We start from the raw sequence: 23877 nt of genomic DNA on the forward strand, positions 1-23877 counted from the left end.
ACAAAAAGTGACTCGTATGTTTATTAGTGATATTCGTACATATTTACAAAGCTCGTTTGCCTTTATCCACTCTATAACTGGGAAGGACATGTTGCCCTCTTGTGGTGCATTTCAGTGTTACAGTCAAACAACAACTGGAGACAAATATTCATTCAAACTAAAAACTTAAAAAACATGTCCACATGTGTATGCAAGTTTTTTGTTTTTGTTTTTACAGTACAATATATGTGTTGTATATATTCTCCTGTTAAAAACATGTTTTTTTTCTCTGTACTGACGGACATGTGACCCATTTGTTTCGACAGATATCCACAAGTAGGCCTGCTTTAAACAGATCATAAAAGGTTGTTTATCTTCAGTGGTGAAGATGTTTATCTGTAAAAGTGGTTTCTGGTCTCCGTGTGGTCTTCACTCATAAACACACGAGCCAACACCTCCATTAAATCAAGTGTGAGCAAAATAAACAGCTCCGTGTAGGGAATGAGAGTTCATCATGTGACCACATCAAACTGACATTAAAACACTCGGCCCACGTCACTTCCCTCCTTATCCTGATATGTGTATGAATAATATCTGTCTGATGACATCATATTCTTGAAGAGCGGGAAGAATATGTCAGAGAAACATTTTAGTGCTCAGAGCTTTCTTTGTCTGGTTCTCAGCTGATATTTCTTTTCCATAGAAGAAATAAAAAACGGTGACAAACAAGTCGTTAGTTGAGCAATCGACAACTTCTTAACTATAATAACTTTTTAGAGATTGTTTTAATTTTCCAGGTCTAGAAATCACACATAACATTTGAAAGCTTGTGTGTTATTTGAGATCATTTGAAGTCATCTCGAGGCCTATAGCTGGTGAAGAGCCACTGATCTAGAGTCAGGTCCCTTTAAAGGTGCAGTAAGTGATTTCTGAGAAACACTGATGATGTTCGAGATCAACCCAAACAGACACGCCCCTTCCTTCATTGCTCCGCCCCGAGAGTGGATGTCTCTTTATCATAGCTGAAGCGAAGCATAATGTTTCACGAAAAATAATACGAAGATGACAAACAAACAACAAGGAAGAACAAAAAATTAACAAACCTTACGCAAGAGCTGCTGATTGGCTCACTCTCTCTCCCCTATCATGAGTGGACACGCCCCCTACTGCTGATTGGCTCACTCTCTGTCCCCTATCATGAGTGGACACACCCCCTACTGCTGATTGACTCGCTCTCTCTCCTCCCCCATCATGAGAGGACACACCCCCTAATGCTGATTGGCTCACTCTCTCTCCCCTATCATGAGTGGACACACTCCCTACTGCTGATTGGCTCACTCTCTCTCCCCTATCATGAGTGGACACACCCCCTAATGCTGATTGGCTCACTCTCTCTCCCCTATCATAAGTGGACATGCCCCATACTGCTGATTGGCTCACTCTCTCTCTCCTATCATGAGTGGACACACCCTCTACTGCTGATCGCCTCATTCTCTCTCCCCTATCATGAGTGGACACGCCCCTTACGGCTGATTGGCTCACTCTCTCTCCCCTATCATGAGTGGACACGCCCCCTACAGCTGATTGGCTCACTCTCTCTCGCCTATCATGAGTGGACACGCCCCCTACTGCTGATTGGCTCACTCTCTCTCCCCTATCATAAGTGGACATGCCCCATACTGCTGATTGGCTCACTCTCTGTCCCCTATCATGAGTGGACACGCCCCCTACTGCTGATTGGCTCACTCTCTCTCCCCTATCATAAGTGGACATGCCCCCTACTGCTGATTGGCTCACTCTCTGTCCCCTATCATGAGTGGACACGCCCCCTACGGCTGATTGGTTCACTCTCTGTCCCCTATCATGAGTGGACACGCCCCCTACGGCTGATTGGCTCACTCTCTGTCCCCTATCATGAGTGGACACGCCCCCTACGGCTGATTGGTTCACTCTCTGTCCCCTATCATGAGTGGACACACCCCCTACAGCTGATTGGCTCACTCTCTCTCCCCTATCATAAGTGAACATGCCCCCTACTGCTGATTGGCTCACTCTCTCTCCCCTATCATGAGTGGACACGCCCCCTACTGCTGATTGACTCGCTCTCTCTCCTCCCCCATCATGAGTGGACACGCCCCCTATGGCTGATTGGCTCACTCTCTCTCCCCTATCATGAGTGGACACGCCCCAAACTGCTGATTGGCTCACTCGCTCTCCCCTATCATGAGTGGACACGCCCCCAACGGCTGATTGGCTCATTCTCTCTCCCCTATCATGAGTGGACATGCCCCATACTGCTGATTGGCTCACTCGCTCTCCCCTATCATGAGTGGACACGCCCCCAACGGCTGATTGGCTCATTCTCTCTCCCCTATCATGAGTGGACACGCCCCAAACTGCTGATTGGCTCACTCGCTCTCCCCTATCATGAGTGGACACGCCCCCAACGGCTGATTGGCTCATTCTCTCTCCCCTATCATGAGTGGACACGCCCCAAACTGCTGATTGGCTCACTCGCTCTCCCCTATCATGAGTGGACATGCCCCCTACTGCTGATTGGCTCATTCTCTCTCCCCTATCATGAGTGGACACGCCCCCTATGGCTGATTGGCTCACTCTCTCTCCCCTATTGGCTAAGTCCTTTCACTCGGTGGCCATCTTTGAAACGGCTACAGCTCCTATATCTTTTAATGGAGAAACATGAAAAGAATATATAATGGGCCAAAAACTAGTGTCAATCGTTTAATCCTTAAGCTGTCTGAAAACAAGGCATTCACGTGACCGCACACATTGTCGGTTTAAGCATAATCAAATTAAGAACATGTAAATGTTTATAGATGAAGATACAAAAAAGCAGTTTCTCCTTTCATTGAGCCGTTGGTGTTTTATTTCAGGCGGGAATGTCTCTGGACGTCAGTATGCAGGGCGTGAGTGTGAGCGTAGCGACGCTGTATGCGATGGCCGTCGGCGTTCCTGCAGCTTTGCTGCTCTTGTTTCCCTTGATTGCCACCGGTTGCTCTCCGAATCTCTTCTTCTGCTCTCTTCGCAGGGTGGAGCGGAAACTATCCGGCACGAAGCAGTAAACCACAGGATCCAGGCAGCTGTTCAGACTGCTGAGTGTGATGGTCACATGATACGCCACCACGTGCTGCTCCCTGCTGCCCCCTAGCTGGAAGTACACCACCGCCTCGCGCACGTGATACGGCGTGAAGCACACGGTGAACACCACCAACACGGCTACCAGCAGCCGGACGGCACGCGCTCGCCGCCCCCAGCTCTGCGGCATGAGCCTGCTGTCCGCCAGTGCGCAGGCCACACGGATCGTAAACGCCGCGATCACCAGCAGCGGCAAGACAAACTCCAGCACGGTGAGGGCGAAGAGCACGGCGACGTGACAGCAGGAAGCTCCGTTAAAGTCCAGGGCGGAGGTTTGCAGCGAGTACGTGACCACCACGGCGAACAGCCACACGCACACGCTAATGCATTTCGCAACCGCTGGGCTCCGCCTGCGGCTTCCGGCCGACCGCACCACCGCCATATAGCGGTCCACGCAGATGCTCGTGAGAAACAGAATACTGCAGTACATGTTGACGAAGTAGCTGAAGGCGTGCACGTAGAAACACGCCACACAGTCGCCGCCGCTGTGATAAAGCGCGATGCGGGCCGGGAGCGACAGCGCCACCAGCAGGTCGGCCACCGCCAGGTTGATGGTGTAAATGGCCGGGGTCGTCCGCGAGCGGCTCCGCTGGCAGAACACGTACAGCGCCAGGCTGTTCAGGACCACGCCGACCACAAACATGAGTGTGTTCACCACGATCAGCGTGATCCACAGGACGTGGAACTCCTGGTACAGGGACTCGTCCAGGTGGGCCAGTTTCTTCAGGTACGGCGAGCTGGTATTGACGGGAGATGTGATGTTAGAATGTCCTTCAAGGAAGATCTCCATGGCTAGAACACAGAAAAGGAAAAAAATATTGATATTATAATTATGTAATATTTAATATATATATATATATATATATATAGAGAGAGAGAGAGAGAATCTAAATAAATGACATAAATTATACTTATACATGCATATAAAAATATTTTAATTGGTGTATAATAGGATGGTATTGATAAAACTGTTGTTTTATTTTTCAAATATATATATATATATTACTGCTTCATATTCTTTTATAACCTGTGATACTTTTTTCAGGATTCATTGATAAATAAAAAGGAAAAAAAGAACAGCATTTATTTAAAATATAAATCTTTTGTAACAATATCCGTTGTGGAGCAACTATGTCGCTGGAACCAGAGCTGTTCGAATTAATCAGATTGTCAGGGCGGGCTTTAGATGATGATGGACAGATGATCAACAGTAACATCATCATCACGTCACCAAAGAGCGCTTGAGTTGAAATCTGAGTATGACGACGTCAGGCTAAAGTACTCGTGTATCCTTAAATTCTTTTTACAACACCGGCAAAGATCGTTTACACTCAACTTCTTCTTCTACTTCAGCGTGTGAGCTGTTGAGTTCTGTTGACAACTATGGTTTTTTTTTATATTTTGTATTAAACATTACAAAACATCACAGTACAGATAGACATGTAAACGATCACTATGCGTTAATGATGAGCAGTGATGGGAATAACGGCGTTATAGATAAACGGCGTTACTAACGGAATAATTTTTTTCAGTAACGAGTAATCAAACGAATGACTGGTTCTCCTGTTACAACGCCATTAGCGTTACTGAGATTAAAATGCGGCGTTGCTATAATTGAGCTCACTGAAGCGGTTTTCATCCGAACAGGCTCTCTGTCAGTCGGACCTGCAACGTGTGTGTGTGTGTGTGTGTGTGTGTGTGTGCGTGCGTGCATGCCATGCGTGTTGGGGGGTGGGTGGGGTGGTACACATAACTGATGATGATTGGTGGGTGGGAGACAAGGTTGAGGTTGATAGGCTGAGTTTACACACACGCATATGCACAGTCACACACACACACACACACACACACACACACACACACACACACACACACACACACACACACACACACACACACACACACACACACACACACACACACACACACACACACACACACACACACACACAAACACAAACACACACACACACACACACACACTTATGACACACACGCATATGCACAGTCCACACCAGGGCCAGCCCTGACCAATTTGCTGCCCTAGGCAAGATTTTACTTGGTGCCCCTTGTATCAAGGTTTAGCACTACACGTTATCAGTCTAAGTTGTGGAAATACTCGCACTGTTTTATTTTTGTAATGCATTGATGTTTTATTTTTATTGTTGTTGTTTTATATGATGTCCAGTCCATTCTACCCCGTCATTATGTTCATGATATTATTAGTATTTTTTATTTTTTAAAGGCTGATGATAGTAAAACTGTACAAAAATTGCACCTATGCCACATTACAGCCTAAAAACAAAGAGCAAGAGTGCATCTAGCATTCATGCACAAACTATTCATTGAGAACTAGCAAAAGTGTTTGTTTTCCAGTAGATGGCAGCAATCTTCCACTAAACTATGAGCATTCATGTTTTCACCAGGAATTAAACTGAGAAATTTTGATATTTAATGTGAATTTTACATAAAATGTTGCTATTTTAAATAAACCTGTATATAAATATCATTACTAATTTCTGCAAATACATTTTAAAATGTCTATACACCCCCTTAAAACTGCACAACTGCAGAGTAAAAACATTAGGCTATTAAAAAAGTGATATTACATGCGTGTAATATTTTTATATTATTTATTTTTTACAAAATCACAGTGGCTGTGGCCTCTGGAGAACCCAGAACAGCTGTTTGCATAAAGTTTAAAAATAACTGGAATTAATTAGCAAACATTAGTATTTTACTACTATGCAATTAAATAAACTGTTCATTAATTTGCCTACATCACTTTACTTCTGTCTTTACACTGCAAAAAATGCTCTTCTTATTTAGAATATTTTTCTTGTTTCTTGCTTACGGGCGCATGCGCGGGTTGTGAGCGCGTTGTTTGTGTTTGAGCTCCGTCAAATTGATTCATAAATCCTTGATTTTCTTCTTAATACTCGCTTACAAACGAATACTTTCTATTATTTACAGCGTGTGAACATATCTCCGATACGATTCTCTATAAAAAACAATCGGATTGCTTTGATATCGCTACTTATATCCGAACTTCCGCTACTAGCCGTAGCCCGCTAGCCTTGCACGCGTGGTAACTTGTTTACACCGGTAGCCCGCTAGCCTTGCACGCGTGGTAACTTGTTTAACGTTACACCCGGTAAACACTGATAGCTACAATTCGCCATCGTAGCACTTCTGCTACAATGGCGAATAACTCGGATGTGTGTCTAATGTTACCTTTGAGTGCAGGTGAGGACACGTTCGAGCTGCATTCGGTGCAGTTGGAGTTGGAGTCGTTGGCGAGTCAGATTCGCGGCCTTCTAGACAGACAAGCTGTGCTGAGAGAGCGGCGAACGGCGCTTGAAACATCACGCGCCGATGCGCACAAGTCAGTGGATACTAACATTTTGACTCCGTGTTTCTCTGCACAGGACCCAAGCACCCAGGACGCGATCATCATCCCTGGTTTCGTTCACTCCGGCACCGACACAGCGCCATGGACCCTGGGTGTTTCCACAGCGGAAGACGCGAGCCAGGACCAGAGCGAGGACCTCTCCGCCCCTCCCGGTCTTCGAGATCTCCACCCGGAACCGCTTCTCCCCTCTTCGCGAGACGGAACGCGACGCTGTGGTCATCGGTACTTCCATCGTCCGGCATGTCCACGCTACCTCAGGTAAAGGCAAGGTTATCACTCACTGCTTTCCTGGTGCTCGAGTTCTCGATGTCGCTGCGCAGGTTCCCGAGATCCTGAACGGTGACGAGCGCATCGGAGCTGTCGTGCTGCACGCGGGGACGAACGACACCAGGCTGCGACAGACGGAGGTTCTGAAGAGGGACTACAGGAGCCTGATCGAGACGGTGCGCAGAACATCGCCTGAAGCAGCGATCATCGTGTCCGGACCGCTTCCCACGTACCGACTAGGACATGAAAAGTTCAGTAGATTATTTGCTCTAAATGAATGGTTAATGTCATGGTGTAATGAACAGAAGCTGCTCTTTGTAAATAATTGGAATCTGTTTTGGGAGCGACCTAGGCTCTTCCGTCCTGATGGTCTTCACCCCAGCAGAATCGGAGCGGCTCTTCTGTCGGACAACATCTCCAGAGCGCTGCACACCGCCATCATATGACTAGTAAGTCAAAGTCCAAATAACAGTATTTGCTGTCCTAACTTAATTGACATAAGTACCAATGTAGAACATTATATAGAAACTGTGTCTGAACATAACTGTGTAGAACATTATATAGAAACTGTGTCTATTCCTCGTTTAGTGAGGTCAAACATTAAATCTACTGTAGGATCTAGGAAAAATCTAATTGTGATTAAACCAGAAAATCTCAATATTAGTGAACAAAAACAATTTCTAAAACTAGGTCTTCTAAACATTAGATCGCTCACACCTAAGGCGGTTATTGTAAATGAAATGGTCACAGATAATAGTTTCGATGTACTTTGCCTTACTGAAACCTGGCTTAAGCCAAATGATTATTTCGGTCTAAATGAGTCTACTCCGCCAGGATACTGTTATAAGCATGAGCCCCGTCTGACTGGTCGTGGCGGCGGTGTTGCAACAATATATAGAGATATTCTTAATGTTACCCAGAAAACAGGTCACAGGTTTAATTCATTTGAAGTACTAGTGCTAAATGTCACGCTATTAGATGTAAGAAAGAAATCTGTATTATCTCTAGCCTTAGCTACTGTATATAGACCTCCAGGGCCCTATGCTGCTTTCCTAAAAGAGTTTGCAGACTTTCTCTCAGATCTATTGGTCAACGTCGATAAAGCATTAATTGTTGGAGATTTTAACATACACGTAGATAACACAAATGACGCGTTAGGGGCTGCGTTTACAGATCTATTAAATTCCTTTGGGGTCAAGCAAAACGTCACTGGTCCCACTCATCGTCTTAATCACACACTAGATTTAATTATATCACATGGAACCAACCCAACCGATATAGATATTATACCACAAAGTGATGATGTCACTGACCATTACATGGTAACTTGCATACTGCGTACTGCTGAAATCTGTCATGTTGCGCCACGTTATCGACCAGGCAGAACAATCCTTCCAACCACTATAGATAGATTCTCAAATACCTTACCTGATCTGTCTCAGCTGCTCAGTGAACCCAAACAAACAGATAAACTAGAGGAAATGACTAGCAGTATGAGCACCATTTTCTCTAGCACATTAGAAATTGTAGCACCAATTAGATTAAAAAAGGTTAGAGAGAAAACTAAAGCACCATGGTACAACAGTGCTACACATGTTATCAAGAGAGAAACTCGTAACTTAGAGCGTAAATGGAAACATACTAATTTAGAGGTCTTTAGAATCGCATGGAAAGAAAGTATGTCACGTTATAAAAAGGCCCTAAAAGCAGCCAGAGCTGAGCATCTCCGCAAACTAATAGAAAATAACCAAAATAACCCAAGGTTTTTATTTAACACTGTGGCTAGACTAACAAATAAACAAGCATCGCCTGAACAAAATATTCCGTTACAGTTTAGTAGTAATGATTTTATGAACTTCTTCGCTGACAAAATAGAAAGCATCAGAAACAAAATTGTAAATGTACAATCATTAATGATGTCTTATGATTCAACCGCAATTATCGCCCCTCAAGAACTACTACACCGCTTTACAACTATAGGACAGGAAGAGCTAAATAAACTTATCATTGCATCTAAACCAACAACATGTTTATTAGATCCAATACCCACTAAACTACTGAAAGAGTTGTTACCTGTAGTGGAAGAGCCTCTTCTCAATATTATTAACTCGTCTTTATCTTTAGGTCATGTTCCAAGAATATTCAAGTTGGCAGTCATAAAGCCTCTCATTAAGAAGCCACAATTAGATCATAATAACCTAGCAAATTACAGACCAATATCAAATCTTCCATTCATGTCTAAAATACTAGAAAAAGTTGTGTCCGCTCAATTGTGCACTTTCTTGCAAGAAAATGATATCTATGAAAAATTTCAATCAGGATTCAGGCAGCATCATAGCACAGAAACTGCACTCGTTAAAATCACAAATGATTTACTTCTAGCTTCTGACCAAGGCTGTATCTCAATACTAGTTCTACTTGATCTTAGTGCTGCGTTCGATACTATAGATCATAAAATACTATTAGATCGACTTCAAAATTACACTGGTGTTCAGGGACAGGCATTAAACTGGTTTAGATCGTATTTATCAGACCGCTACCATTTTGTCTGTCTAAATGGGGAAAAATCAAAGATAACATCAGTAGACTATGGGGTGCCGCAAGGATCCGTGCTAGGCCCTCTGCTATTCTCAATATATATGCTGCCACTTGGTAATATTATAAGAAAACATGGAATTAATTTCCACTGTTATGCTGATGACACTCAATTATATATTTCATCACGACCAGATGAAAACGCTAAATTATCTAAACTGACAGCGTGTGTTGATGATATTAAACACTGGATGACGTGTAATTTTCTGCTATTAAATTCAGATAAAACGGAGGTGTTACTTATTGGTCCAAAAAATTGCCCACAAAACCTCTCACAATACAACTTTAACTTGGAAGGATGTCCTGTCGCTTTATCCACTACAGTAAGAGACCTGGGTGTTATATTAGACCGCAACTTATCTTTCGAAAGTCATATTTCATATGTTACAAAAACGGCATTTTTCCACCTTAGAAACATTGCTAAGCTACGTAACATGCTATCTATTTCTGATGCAGAAAAGTTAGTTCATGCATTCATGACCTCGAGATTAGATTACTGTAATGCTTTATTAGCTGGTTGTCCTGCATCATCGATAAACAAACTGCAGTTAGTCCAAAACGCAGCTGCTAGAGTGCTTACTAGGTCAAGAAAATATGATCATATAACACCAATTTTATCATCCCTACACTGGTTACCTATTAAGTTCCGTATCAATTACAAAGTATTGCTACTGACCTATAAAGCCCTAAATGGGTTAGCTCCAGTGTATTTAACTGATCTTTTATCGCCCTACAATCCATCGCGCTCTTTAAGATCACTAAACTCGAGGCTTCTGGTCATTCCTAGGATATCTAAGTCCACTAAAGGAGGGAGGGCTTTTTCACATTTAGCTCCTAAACTCTGGAATAGTCTTCCGGATATTGTTCGAGGTTCAGACACGCTGTCCCAGTTTAAAACTAGATTAAAGACGCATCTCTTTAGCCAAGCATTCACATTATAATTAAGTTTTATACTACAGTTAAATCGCACCAACAGCATTAATATTCTGAACAGCAGCTATGCTAATTATTTCCCATCTGCTTTTCTGTTGTTATCTCGGGACACTAGTCCCGAGGTAACTAGTTCGTCAGCTCCAGTTTGTATCCAGCCTCTGATGGAGACTTCAGATGCCCCGACACCTGTGATGAGACGACTCGACGCCTATGAAGAGACGACTCAACGCCAGCGTTGTTATGGCCTAAAATAATACATGATTGATTAACTTATCCTAACATTTTTTCTTTAACATTCTCTTTTCTAACATTTTTCAATGTACATTTATGAAATGCACTTTCTGTGAAGCTGCTTTGAAACAATGTGTATTGTGAAAAGCGCTATACAAATAAATTTGAATTGAATTGAATTGTTTCCAGTCCAAATATCTAAAAACTCTTAAATCAAGGTGCATTTACTAGATAAGTAAAATGACAGAAGACATTTTTCTTGTTTACTTGAAAATAAAATAAAAATGAAGTGAGTTTTTGCTTAAAACAAGCAAAATTATCTGCCAATGGGGTGAGAAAAATAATCTTATTTCTGTTTGGGACAGAAACAAGATTTCAATCAGAAACAAGATTATTTTTCTCACTCCATTGGCAGATAATTTTGATTGTTTTAAGCAAAAACTCACTTCATTTTGATTTTATTTTCAAGAAAACAAGAAAAATATCTTCTGTCATTTTACTTATCTAGTAAATAAACCTTGATTTAAGAATTTTTAGATATTTAGACTAGAAACAAGACACAAATACTAAGTAAGAAGAGCAGTGTATCCCTTATCTTCCGTGCATCAGAGGCTTCTGTCTTTTTTGACACTTCAATTTGGCCATCCGTCATAAATATTCAGGCAACTTTAACTGTGTCAACACCTGGCGCGAGCGGCCAAGCACCCTAAAAAATGAAAGCAATCCTGTCTGCGTTGGATGCGGCGAGAGGCGACGCGACACAACAAATTGATCGCACGTTATATTTCTGACGCACTTCAAGTAGCTCGGCGGGGGGAGATTGATGAGGCGGACCGGGAAGAGGCGGGGACTTATTTACGGTTTTTTTGTTGCGCTTTAATTGGTAATATTTCAAATTAATATTAATAAAATAGTATCGGTAATACATTTTGGCGCCCCTATGGATGAGTGGCGCCCCTAGCATTTGCCTATTCCGCCTATGCCACGGGCCGGCCCTGGTCCACACACCAACGACCAGGAGGAGTCCGAGCGATTGAAGTCATTGGACTTGCCAAGGTAGCTTTCGCCAACTGGAAGTATAAGCACTACGTTTATGTAACGTGCAACTTATGCCCAGGAAGAAAGAGTCTCTGAATCTGATCTAATGAAGCGCCTCACATCATCACATGCCGCCACAACATTAGTGGCTAAAAAACCCAGGTGATAACGTGAGCTCCACTAGCAAAGGAGTAGTATAGTACTGATAATATTTACACTATAGTAGGTCTACTGATAATATTTACACTATAGTAGGTCTACTGATATTATTTACACTATAGTAGGTCTACTGATATTATTTACACTATAGTAGGTCTACTGATAATATTTACACTATAGTAGGTCTACTGATAATATTTACACTAAAGTAGGTCTACTGATAATATTTACACTATTGTAGGTCTACTGATAATATTTACACTATAGTAGGTCTACTGATAATATTTACACTATAGTAGGCCTACTGATAATATTTACACTATAGTAGGCCTACTGATAATATTTACACTATTGTAGGTCTACTGATAATATTTACACTAAAGTAGGTCTACTGATAATATTTACACTATAGTAGGTCTACTGATAATATTTACACTAAAGTAGGTCTACTGATAATATTTACACTATTGTAGGTCTACTGATAATATTTACACTATAGTAGGCCTACTGATAATATTTACACTATAGTAGGCCTACTGATAATATTTACACTATAGTAGGCCTACTGATAATATTTACACTATAGTAGGTCTACTGATAATATTTACACTATAGTAGGTCTACTGATAATATTTACACTATAGTAGGCCTACTGATAATATTTACACTATAGTAGGCCTACTGATAATATTTACACTATAGTAGGCCTACTGATAATATTTACACTAAAGTAGGTCTACTGATAATATTTACACTATAGTAGGTCTACTGATAATATTTACACTATAGTAGGTCTACTGATAATATTTACACTATATTTACACTATAGTAGGCCTACTGATAATATTTACACTATTGTAGGTCTACTGATAATATTTACACTATAGTAGGTCTACTGATAATATTTACACTATAGTAGGTCTACTGATAATATTTACACTATAGTAGGTCTACTGATAATATTTACACTATAGTAGGCCTACTGATAATATTTACACTATTGTAGGTCTACTGATAATATTTACACTATAGTAGGTCTACTGATAATATTTACACTATAGTAGGCCTACTGATAATATTTACACTATTGTAGGTCTACTGATAATATTTACACTATAGTAGGTCTACTGATAATATTTACACTATAGTAGGTCTACTGATAATATTTACACTATAGTAGGTCTACTGATAATATTTACACTATAGTAGGTCTACTGATAATATTTACACTATAGTAGGTCTACTGATAATATTTACACTATAGTAGGTCTACTGATAATATTTACACTATAGTAGGTCTACTGATAATATTTACACTATATTTACACTATAGTAGGCCTACTGATAATATTTACACTATTGTAGGTCTACTGATAATATTTACACTATAGTAGGTCTACTGATAATATTTACACTATAGTAGGTCTACTGATAATATTTACACTATAGTAGGTCTACTGATAATATTTACACTATAGTAGGCCTACTGATAATATTTACACTATTGTAGGTCTACTGATAATATTTACACTATAGTAGGTCTACTGATAATATTTACACTATAGTAGGCCTACTGATAATATTTACACTATTGTAGGTCTACTGATAATATTTACACTATAGTAGGTCTACTGCTAATATTTACACTATAGTAGGTCTACTGATAATATTTACACTATATTTACACTATAGTAGGCCTACTGATAATATTTACACTATTGTAGGTCTACTGATAATATTTACACTATAGTAGGTCTACTGATAATATTTACACTATTGTAGGTCTACTGATAATATTTACACTATAGTAGGTCTACTGATAATATTTACACTATAGTAGGTCTACTGATAATATTTACACTATAGTAGGTCTACTGATAATATTTTCACTATAGTAGGTCTACTGATAATATTTACACTATATTTACACTATAGTAGGCCTACTGATAATATTTACACTATTGTAGGTCTACTGATAATATTTACACTATAGTAGGCCTACTGATAATATTTACACTAAAGTAGGTCTACTGATAATATTTACACTATTGTAGGTCTACTGATAATATTTACACTATAGTAGGCCTACTGATAATATTTTCACTATTGTAGGTCTACTGATAATATTTACACTATAGTAGGTCTACTGATAATATTTACACTATAGTAGGTCTACTGATAATATTTACACTATAGTAGGTCTACTGATAATATTTACACTATTGTAGGTCTACTGATAATATTTTCACTATAGTAGGTCTACTGATAATATTTACACTATAGTAGGTCTACTGATAATATTTACACTATTGTAGGCCTACTGATAATATTTACACTAAAGTAGGTCTACTGATAATATTTACACTATTGTAGGTCTACTGATAATATTTACACTATAGTAGGCCTACTGATAATATTTTCACTATTGTAGGTCTACTGATAATATTTACACTATAGTAGGTCTACTGATAATATTTACACTATAGTAGGCCTACTGATAATATTCACACTAAAGTAGGTCTATTGATAATATTTACACTATAGTAGGTCTACTGATAATATTTACACTAAAGTAGGTCTACTGATAATATTTACACTATTGTAGGTCTACTGATAATATTTACACTAAAGTAGGTCTACTGATAATATTTACACTATAGTAGGTCTACTGATAATACTTACACTAAAGTAGGTCTACTGATAATATTTACACTATAGTAGGCCTACTGATAATATTTACACTATAGTAGGTCTACTGATAATATTTACACTATAGTAGGTCTACTGATAATATTTACACTATAGTAGGCCTACTGATAATATTTACACTATAGTAGGTCTACTGATAATATTTACACTATAGTAGGCCTACTGATAATATTTACACTATTGTAGGTCTACTGATAATATTTACACTATGGTAGGTCTACTGATAATATTTACACTATAGTAGGTCTACTGATAATATTTACACTATAGTAGGTCTACTGATAATATTTACACTATAGTAGGTCTACTGATAATATTTACACTATAGTAGGCCTACTGATAATATTTACACTATTGTAGGTCTACTGATAATATTTACACTATAGTAGGTCTACTGATAATATTTACACTATAGTAGGCCTACTGATAATATTTACACTATTGTAGGTCTACTGATAATATTTACACTATAGTAGGTCTACTGCTAATATTTACACTATAGTAGGTCTACTGATAATATTTACACTATATTTACACTATAGTAGGCCTACTGATAATATTTACACTATTGTAGGTCTACTGATAATATTTACACTATAGTAGGTCTACTGATAATATTTACACTATTGTAGGTCTACTGATAATATTTACACTATAGTAGGTCTACTGATAATATTTACACTATAGTAGGTCTACTGATAATATTTACACTATAGTAGGTCTACTGATAATATTTTCACTATAGTAGGTCTACTGATAATATTTACACTATATTTACACTATAGTAGGCCTACTGATAATATTTACACTATTGTAGGTCTACTGATAATATTTACACTATAGTAGGCCTACTGATAATATTTACACTAAAGTAGGTCTACTGATAATATTTACACTATTGTAGGTCTACTGATAATATTTACACTATAGTAGGCCTACTGATAATATTTTCACTATTGTAGGTCTACTGATAATATTTACACTATAGTAGGTCTACTGATAATATTTACACTATAGTAGGTCTACTGATAATATTTACACTATAGTAGGTCTACTGATAATATTTACACTATTGTAGGTCTACTGATAATATTTTCACTATAGTAGGTCTACTGATAATATTTACACTATAGTAGGTCTACTGATAATATTTACACTATTGTAGGCCTACTGATAATATTTACACTAAAGTAGGTCTACTGATAATATTTACACTATTGTAGGTCTACTGATAATATTTACACTATAGTAGGCCTACTGATAATATTTTCACTATTGTAGGTCTACTGATAATATTTACACTATAGTAGGTCTACTGATAATATTTACACTATAGTAGGCCTACTGATAATATTCACACTAAAGTAGGTCTATTGATAATATTTACACTATAGTAGGTCTACTGATAATATTTACACTAAAGTAGGTCTACTGATAATATTTACACTATTGTAGGTCTACTGATAATATTTACACTAAAGTAGGTCTACTGATAATATTTACACTATAGTAGGTCTACTGATAATACTTACACTAAAGTAGGTCTACTGATAATATTTACACTATAGTAGGCCTACTGATAATATTTACACTATAGTAGGTCTACTGATAATATTTACACTATAGTAGGTCTACTGATAATATTTACACTATAGTAGGCCTACTGATAATATTTACACTATAGTAGGTCTACTGATAATATTTACACTATAGTAGGCCTACTGATAATATTTACACTATTGTAGGTCTACTGATAATATTTACACTATGGTAGGTCTACTGATAATATTTACACTATAGTAGGTCTACTGATAATATTTACACTATAGTAGGCCTACTGATAATATTTACACTAAAGTAGGTCTACTGATAATATTTACACTATTGTAGGTCTACTGATAATATTTACACTATAGTAGGTCTACTGATAATATTTACACTATAGTAGGTCTACTGATAATATTTACACTAAAGTAGGTCTACTGATAATATTTTCACTATTGTAGGTCTACTGATAATATTTACACTATAGTAGGTCTACTGATAATATTTACACTATAGTAGGCCTACTGATAATATTTACACTATAGTAGGTCTACTGATAATATTTACACTATAGTAGGCCTACTGATAATATTTACACTAAAGTAGGCCTACTAATAATATTTACACTATAGTAGGCCTACTGATAATATTTACACTATAGTAGGCCTACTGATAATATTTACACTATAGTAGGCCTACTGATAATATTTACACTAAAGTAGGCCTACTGATAATATTTACACTATAGTAGGCCTACTAATAATATTTACACTATAGTAGGTCTACTGATAATTTTTACACTATAGTAGGTCTACTGATAATATTTACACTATATTTACACTATAGTAGGTCTACTGATAATATTTACACTATAGTAGGCCTACTAATAATATTTACACTATAGTAGGCCTACTGATAATATTTACACTATAGTAGGTCTACTGATAATATTTACACTATAGTAGGTCTACTGATAATATTTACACTATAGTAGGCCTACTAATAATATTTACACTATAGTAGGTCTACTGATAATATTTACACTATAGTAGGTCTACTGATAATATTTACACTATATTTACACTATAGTAGGTCTACTGATAATATTTACACTATAGTAGGTCTACTGATAATATTTACACTATATTTACACTATAGTAGGTCTACTGATAATATTTACACTATAGTAGGTCTACTGATAATATTTACACTATAGTAGGCCTACTAATAATATTTACACTATAGTAGGCCTACTAATAATATTTACACTATAGTAGGTCTACTGATAATATTTACACTAAAGTAGGTCTACTGATAATATTTACACTATAGTAGGCCTACTGATAATATTTACACTATAGTAGGTCTACTGATAATATTTACACTATAGTAGGTCTACTGATAATATTTACACTATAGTAGGCCTACTGATAATATTTACACTAAAGTAGGCCTACTAATAATATTTACACTATAGTAGGCCTACTAATAATATTTACACTAAAGTAGGCCTACTAATAATATTTACACTATAGTAGGTCTACTGATAATATTTACACTATAGTAGGTCTACTGATAATATTTACACTATATTTACACTATAGTAGGCCTACTGATAATATTTACACTATAGTAGGTCTACTGATAATATTTACACTAAAGTAGGCCTACTAATAATATTTACACTATATTTACACTATAGTAGGTCTACTGATAATATTTACAATAATGTATTGAATTTGATAGGTGTCTCTCACATTGTCCCATAGCAACATTACAATAGTGTACATTAATGTACAATGTTTTATAATAATAATTTATTCTATTTAGTGTCCAATTCATTCATAAAAGTAACACAGTAGTTACTTTCCCTAGTAATTAGTTACTTTTATAATGATGTAACTCAGTTACTAACTCAGTTACTATTAGTAAGAAGTAACTAGTAACTATAACATTACTTTTTTAAAGTAACTTTTTAAAGTACTTTAAAAACAACACTGCTGATGAGTGGTTCATGAACGATTCGTTCTTTTTGAACTAATCTTTAATATGACTCGGGAACAACGAGAGTTTCAGAGAGCGATTCGTTCATTTTGTGTTGACCGCGGATGCACTACATGCCATCGGTTCAGTTCAGGATCTTCTGCATTCAGCCTATGGGGCTGTGAGCTGGTGAACGAATGACTCGAACCTGAAGACTCGAGAGGCAAACTAATCTTTCCAGAGAACAGACGTGATTAAGGATGCCTCCGAAAACCTAGGCACTGACTCGTAGCCTCGCTACCTTATCAGACAATGGCTTAAGGCAGAGTTTGTGCATGAAAGCACCTCGCGAAACTGATTTCGGACAGACTTATAAGGCAGTGTAACCGTTTAATGATCTACAGCAAAATAGAGAGAGCTTTGGTGAGAACTAAACACACATTTAATTACTACATTAGTAATTTCTCGCTAGAAATTACATCAAAGTAGGGCTGGGTATCGATTCAGATGTTACGATTCGATTTTCGAAATATAGATTTAAAGGTCCCATGGCATGGCATTTTTCTATTATTTTATAATGTTTCCTGAGGTGTACTTATATTGTTAGTATGACTTTTACATCATAAAATGTCATAATTTAGAAATAAAAGGCATTTTTTCTATACTGCTGTTTGCCCTGTGGCTGAATGCCCTGCTTCAAGAGGCGTGTCTGCTGTGAGACTTCAGTAAAAACGCCCACTGTTGTGATTGGCTGACATCTTTGCATTTTAAATGAGCGGAGGGGGCGTGGTTTAAAGAGGTCTACGAGGCACGAGCTGCTGCCAGAGAGACGGATGGACCGGAGTTCACTTCACATTAGTTCTCAGCATGTCTGAACTGTTGTAGTTACAGCATATACTTCAGGTTATTAGGCTATTTTTTTAGTCGGAGGGACTGTCACTCATGTCAGAAAGTTAGTAACTTTAGTAAATTATGGATCAGCGCCTGGAGACGCGAACCGTTTAGAACGATTCAGTCCCATTTGGTGAACTGATTCGGTTCACTAAAAAGAACCGGTTCAAAAGAAAGATCGTTTGCGAACCGGACATCACTACACATGTACCAGAGATGGAGCTCAGCGATTGCTAACAAAATTATTTATAGTAACTACTGAGTTGTGAGAGCGCTGTCAGTCAGCGCGAGTTTATTGTGTTTGTATCTGAGAGTTCTGAATAAACACGAGTCCCAGTCACACCGAGTCCGTCTTCATCATTATTCTACCAACTTTGTAACGCATGCAAAGTACCATTACAGCTGTCGAGATGAACGAGTTAAAAGTAAGTGTTGATAATAGCATTATTTTTAAAATAAAATAAAAGCGTCAGTGACGCGCGTTGAGTACACAGCGCAAACAAAGACACAACAGCAGTAATCGAATGTAATCCAGTTTATTGTGGGGAAAGCTGGCTAGCCTAGATACCCTCACGCTTACCCCCCTTCTGCTTAATCTCACCCCGCGTTTGGTGCCTCCGCTGTGGGCCAGATGCAGTACTGGGGGTCGAGATGTTGAAGGCCGACCGGTCAGTGCAGCCCGAGCTTCGCCGTGTGTGAGGTTTATCTCTAAAGATGTTGAGCAGAAACTCACGACTGTATGCACATTTTAGAACCGATAGACGCGACGAGGACGTACAAAAACACTGACTCACAAGATAGAAAACACGTAAACACCATTCTGTCGGGAGAGAGAGAAGCCGCAGTGTGTGCACGAATAATAAATAATTAGCTACACATCAGAAATCACTGATCACAGATCAGAAGGAACTGAAAAAAGACTTCTGTTTTCATTTGTACATCCAAACACTGAGAAACTGCCAGCGTTCACTCGTTCACAACCCATGATCTCTCGAGCGTTTGCATGGGCGAGCCAGATTCTCTGGGCGGAGGAAAGGGAGGAAACCGTTCCTGCTTGGACGTCAAACCAGGAGACTTCAGGATTGGCTAGTCTGACCTGTCATTTTCTCAAAGGCAGAGAAAGACAGCCAGAACTCGGGTTTACACCGAGCAACATTTCTATCCACTTGGGGACAATTTTCAGGCTAGGGGAACTCATATTAATGTTGAAAAACCTCATAAAATGAAAATTTCATGCCATGTGACCTTTAATACAAATACTATATTTATAAAAAAGATCAGTGAACAAGTTTACAAATGGGTAATTAAAAAGAAATTAAGAGCCACAAACCTGTATATTAAACTCTCTTTATTTTAGGTATACTTGGGTACATTAAAACAGAACCCATCTCTTAATTTCAAATGCATACAATTATGTTAAATACAATACAATTTTAATGCAACTTTATTCTAAAAAATGTATCTGAGAAGTATTTTATAACATTTTGTTTTTATGGATATTTTGATACATTTATTCTAAAACATAAAAAGGATATTGGATGATTTTCATCAATTTTCAGTACATGACAAGCTTTTCTTGCGATTTTGCAGACCGTCATTCAGACTTTGTCCGTTTTTATGGAGGCTTTTTCCTCCAGGGGCTTCTGATTCATGCCCCGGATGGTGCATTAGATTTCCTCACTGTTATTTGCGTGCCTTCCTTAGATGCGTTCCTTCGAACGAGACCAGTTGAAACTTTAACCGGCTATATCTAGGAAACGCGCCGGCGAAACCGTCTGTAATTTGGGTTTAATGATCATAAATGCAAGGCAAGCATTCGCATGTATGTGATCTATGTTTAGCGGTTGTTTGCTTGGCTGTTCTTGCAACGTCTGGGTGATGTCTCATCATCAAATGGTTCTAAAGATATGTAGCATTTCACTTAAGCATTACAAAAGTCAACGCACCGGAAGCCGCCATTTAACCAGTGAATGAATGAATGACAGGCCGCGCGCCTCTCGCTCCTTTGTAACATTGCGCAAGGCCAACAAAAGGGTGACATCTAGTGGGAAAAAAAACTATTTGTGGCCTTTGAGAATCGATTTTGAATCGACCACATTTAAAAAAACGATTAATTGAAAAATCTATTTTTTTGCCCAGCCCTAATCAAAAGTAGAAAATGTTGGTAAAAAAACGTACATTCACACACAAACTGACCAGCAAACGTAACTTTCGGAAGCCATCTTTTTTCCCCTAGCTCAACTGTCACAGAATGGAAAGCACAGGATTGTGGGATATCAAAGGCAGCGAAGGATACAAATGTGCTGCCTTCAAAAATCCATCAGATGAAGGCGTCTCAGGAGACAGGAAGTGAAGCTAACATTAGATTCGGACGTGCCTTGGTGCCTTCAATGTGTCCTCCGAAGGCAGCATTTTCCAGGTTTCGGACGCAGCCTAAAGGCCTGTTCACACGGGACGATTTTTGCGAGCATTTATCGCCAACGTTTAACGCCTTGTGACTAAACAAAGGGCGCCAATGTGAGTGTGCACACCGACGCGCAAAACGTCAGACATAAAAGCGTCATAAAAAAAAAAAAAAAAAATGCCTCGGGTGAGTTTTTTTAATTTTGACGCGGCGCGTTAAAAACTGGGCGACCAATGAGATCGGCGCTTTTGTTCAAGTGCCTGGAGCTGCTGAAGTTATAGTAAAACACCACTTAGTGGCACTCAAGCTCAAAACAGTCTTGCCGCGCACACATTGATACGATGAAGAGGAAGTAAGTAGACAAAGAAGAAGATGAGCTGCTAATGCTATATTTAGCAAAAAGTGTGTGAATGGTTTTGGCAATTACGTAAATCCTGTCTCTCTTCTTCTTCTGTGTGACAAGCGAGTGTCAGAAGCGTAAAGTGCCGCAGCGCCACCTTGTGTACCGGGAGAGCATCTACTGAATGTGCACGTTCACTCGGCGCATCGCCAGTGGAAATCGCTTGGGTGTGAACACTCAAGACGGGACGAAAAACGTCACGAAAACGCTGCTGATAAGCGAACGCGATATTAGTCCCGTGTGTAAAGGCCTTAAATGTGAAGTGACAAAAAGGAAGAACGACTCGGATTCGGAGCTGAGGTGAGCTAACAGACTGCACAGCCTGAAGACCCAGCTAAGCAATTAATCAATCATTTCTTTCTTTCTAAAGTTTGCATAAATACTAAATGTGTTGGGGAATTTAACATGTGGGGCCCTATTTTAACGATCTGAAACGCAAGTGTCAAAGCGCGAAGCGCAAGTAACTTTGTGGGCGGGTCTCGGCGCTGTTGCTATTTTCCCGGCGGGATAAATGGCTCTTGCGCCCGGCGCAAATCTAAAATGGGTTGGTCTGAAGTAGCTTCATTATTCATAGGTGTGGTTTGGGCGTAACGTGAATAAACCAATCCGAGCGTCATCCAACATTCCCTTTAAAAGCAGGTGCGCAAGTTCCATTATGGATTGCTATTATTATGGCGTATTTACCAGGCGCACGCCAGGAGCGGTTCACAGCCGAGGAGACTGATGTGCTAGTAAGAGCAGTGAAAGACAGAGAAGTGAAGTTGTAATGTTGTACATTATGGTAAAGGTGATTTCACAGTCTTTTTTTTTTTCAGTCTTTCAGTTTTTTCAGTTTTTCAGTCGATTTTTTTTTCCTGGTTCTTGACGGACAAACCAATTTGTCAGATGTCCTTAAATACATATATGTCTTGCCACTATTGGGCAAACAGGTCTTATCCTTAATTATTACAATTAGCCTGAATCATTTGTAAGCTAGATTTATGCCTATTTTTTCACATCTTCGTGGCACACCACAATGATTTCCGTCATCTCATGTGTTAATATTTTTTTAGTGTAACAATTTATGATTTGCAAAAATAACTGTTGCATCTGTGTAGATTACATGAGCAAAGTGTATGCGCGTTGTGCACGCTATACATTATGGTCAAGCATGCGCCCTTAAAATAGCATAATGAACAACGCGCAACGCGCCACTGACTTTAGACTAGGTTTTTTCTGGTCAGTGGCGCAATTGTTTAATGGAACAGCAAAATAGCACCAGGGATTGTTTGCGCCGGAACACGCCTCCTTTTTTGCGCTGAACCGCCCAGGGAGCGCAAGTTCATTCACTAGTTTAGCGACGTGCTTCTGTGGAGGGAAAAGCGCGCTTTGCGCGGGTGCAAAATAGGAATGACACATGCGTCGGTGTACAAAGTCAATTGCGCTGGGTGCAAGATAGGGCCCGTGATGTTTTAATTATATTCTGCTGAAATGAACGAAATGGCTTGAAAAAAGATTTCTTAATTTTGCTGAACGAGATTCAAAGATCCAAGTCCATAAAATGATCCGAACTTCCCACTACTAATATGCGTCGCTCAACACACATCACTTACTCCGTTGCTCTGATTGGTTGTAGGTCTATCCAATTGAGTGCAGAGGCATTTCGGCTGAGACACGCCCTATAATCACAGCCCAATGGAGCAGGAGCAGACTCATATTCTGACTACAATCTGAGTATGGCGACGTCAGGCTACTTTTATTCAGCAATGATGTGTTAAATTATATATATATATATATATATACAACAGTCAAAAGTTTGGAAACTGTTCTACTTTTAATGCTTTTGAAAGAAGTCTCTTCTGCTCACCGAGGCTGCATTTATTTGATTAAAAATTCAGAAAAAACTGTAATATTGTGAAATATTATTACAATTTAAAATAATGTTTTTCTATTTTAATATACTTTAAAATATAATTTATATCTGCGATGCAAAGCTGAATTTATCATCATTACTCCAGTCTTCAGTGTCACATGATCCTTCACAAATCATTCTCATATGAGGATTTATTATCAGTGTTGGAAACATTTGAGCTGCTTCATATTTTTTTGGAACCTGTGATACTTTTTTTAAGGATTTAATAAAATAATTAATAAAAAAAGAGAACAGCATTTATTCAAAATAGAAATCTTTTCTAA

General features: G+C 38.7%; 1 protein-coding gene across 1 annotated transcript in view; it reads right to left on the reverse strand.

Annotated features, from left to right (window-relative positions):
- Positions 1–2869: 2869 nt before the first annotated feature.
- Positions 2870–23877, reverse strand: part of LOC307134134 (G-protein coupled receptor 20) — a gene marked incomplete at its 3' end in the record, with an annotated part of 21848 nt that continues 840 nt past the window's right edge. The window contains exon 2 of the mRNA XM_079829644.1: positions 2870–3927. Coding sequence (XP_079685770.1) covers positions 2870–3925 — 1056 coding nt within the window. The 5' untranslated portion in view covers positions 3926–3927. The remainder of the gene's footprint in view (positions 3928–23877) is intronic.

This window comes from Gobio gobio (genome assembly GCF_949357685.1).
Source record: "Gobio gobio genome assembly, chromosome: 11".
Taxonomy (NCBI): Eukaryota; Metazoa; Chordata; class Actinopteri; order Cypriniformes; family Gobionidae; genus Gobio; species Gobio gobio.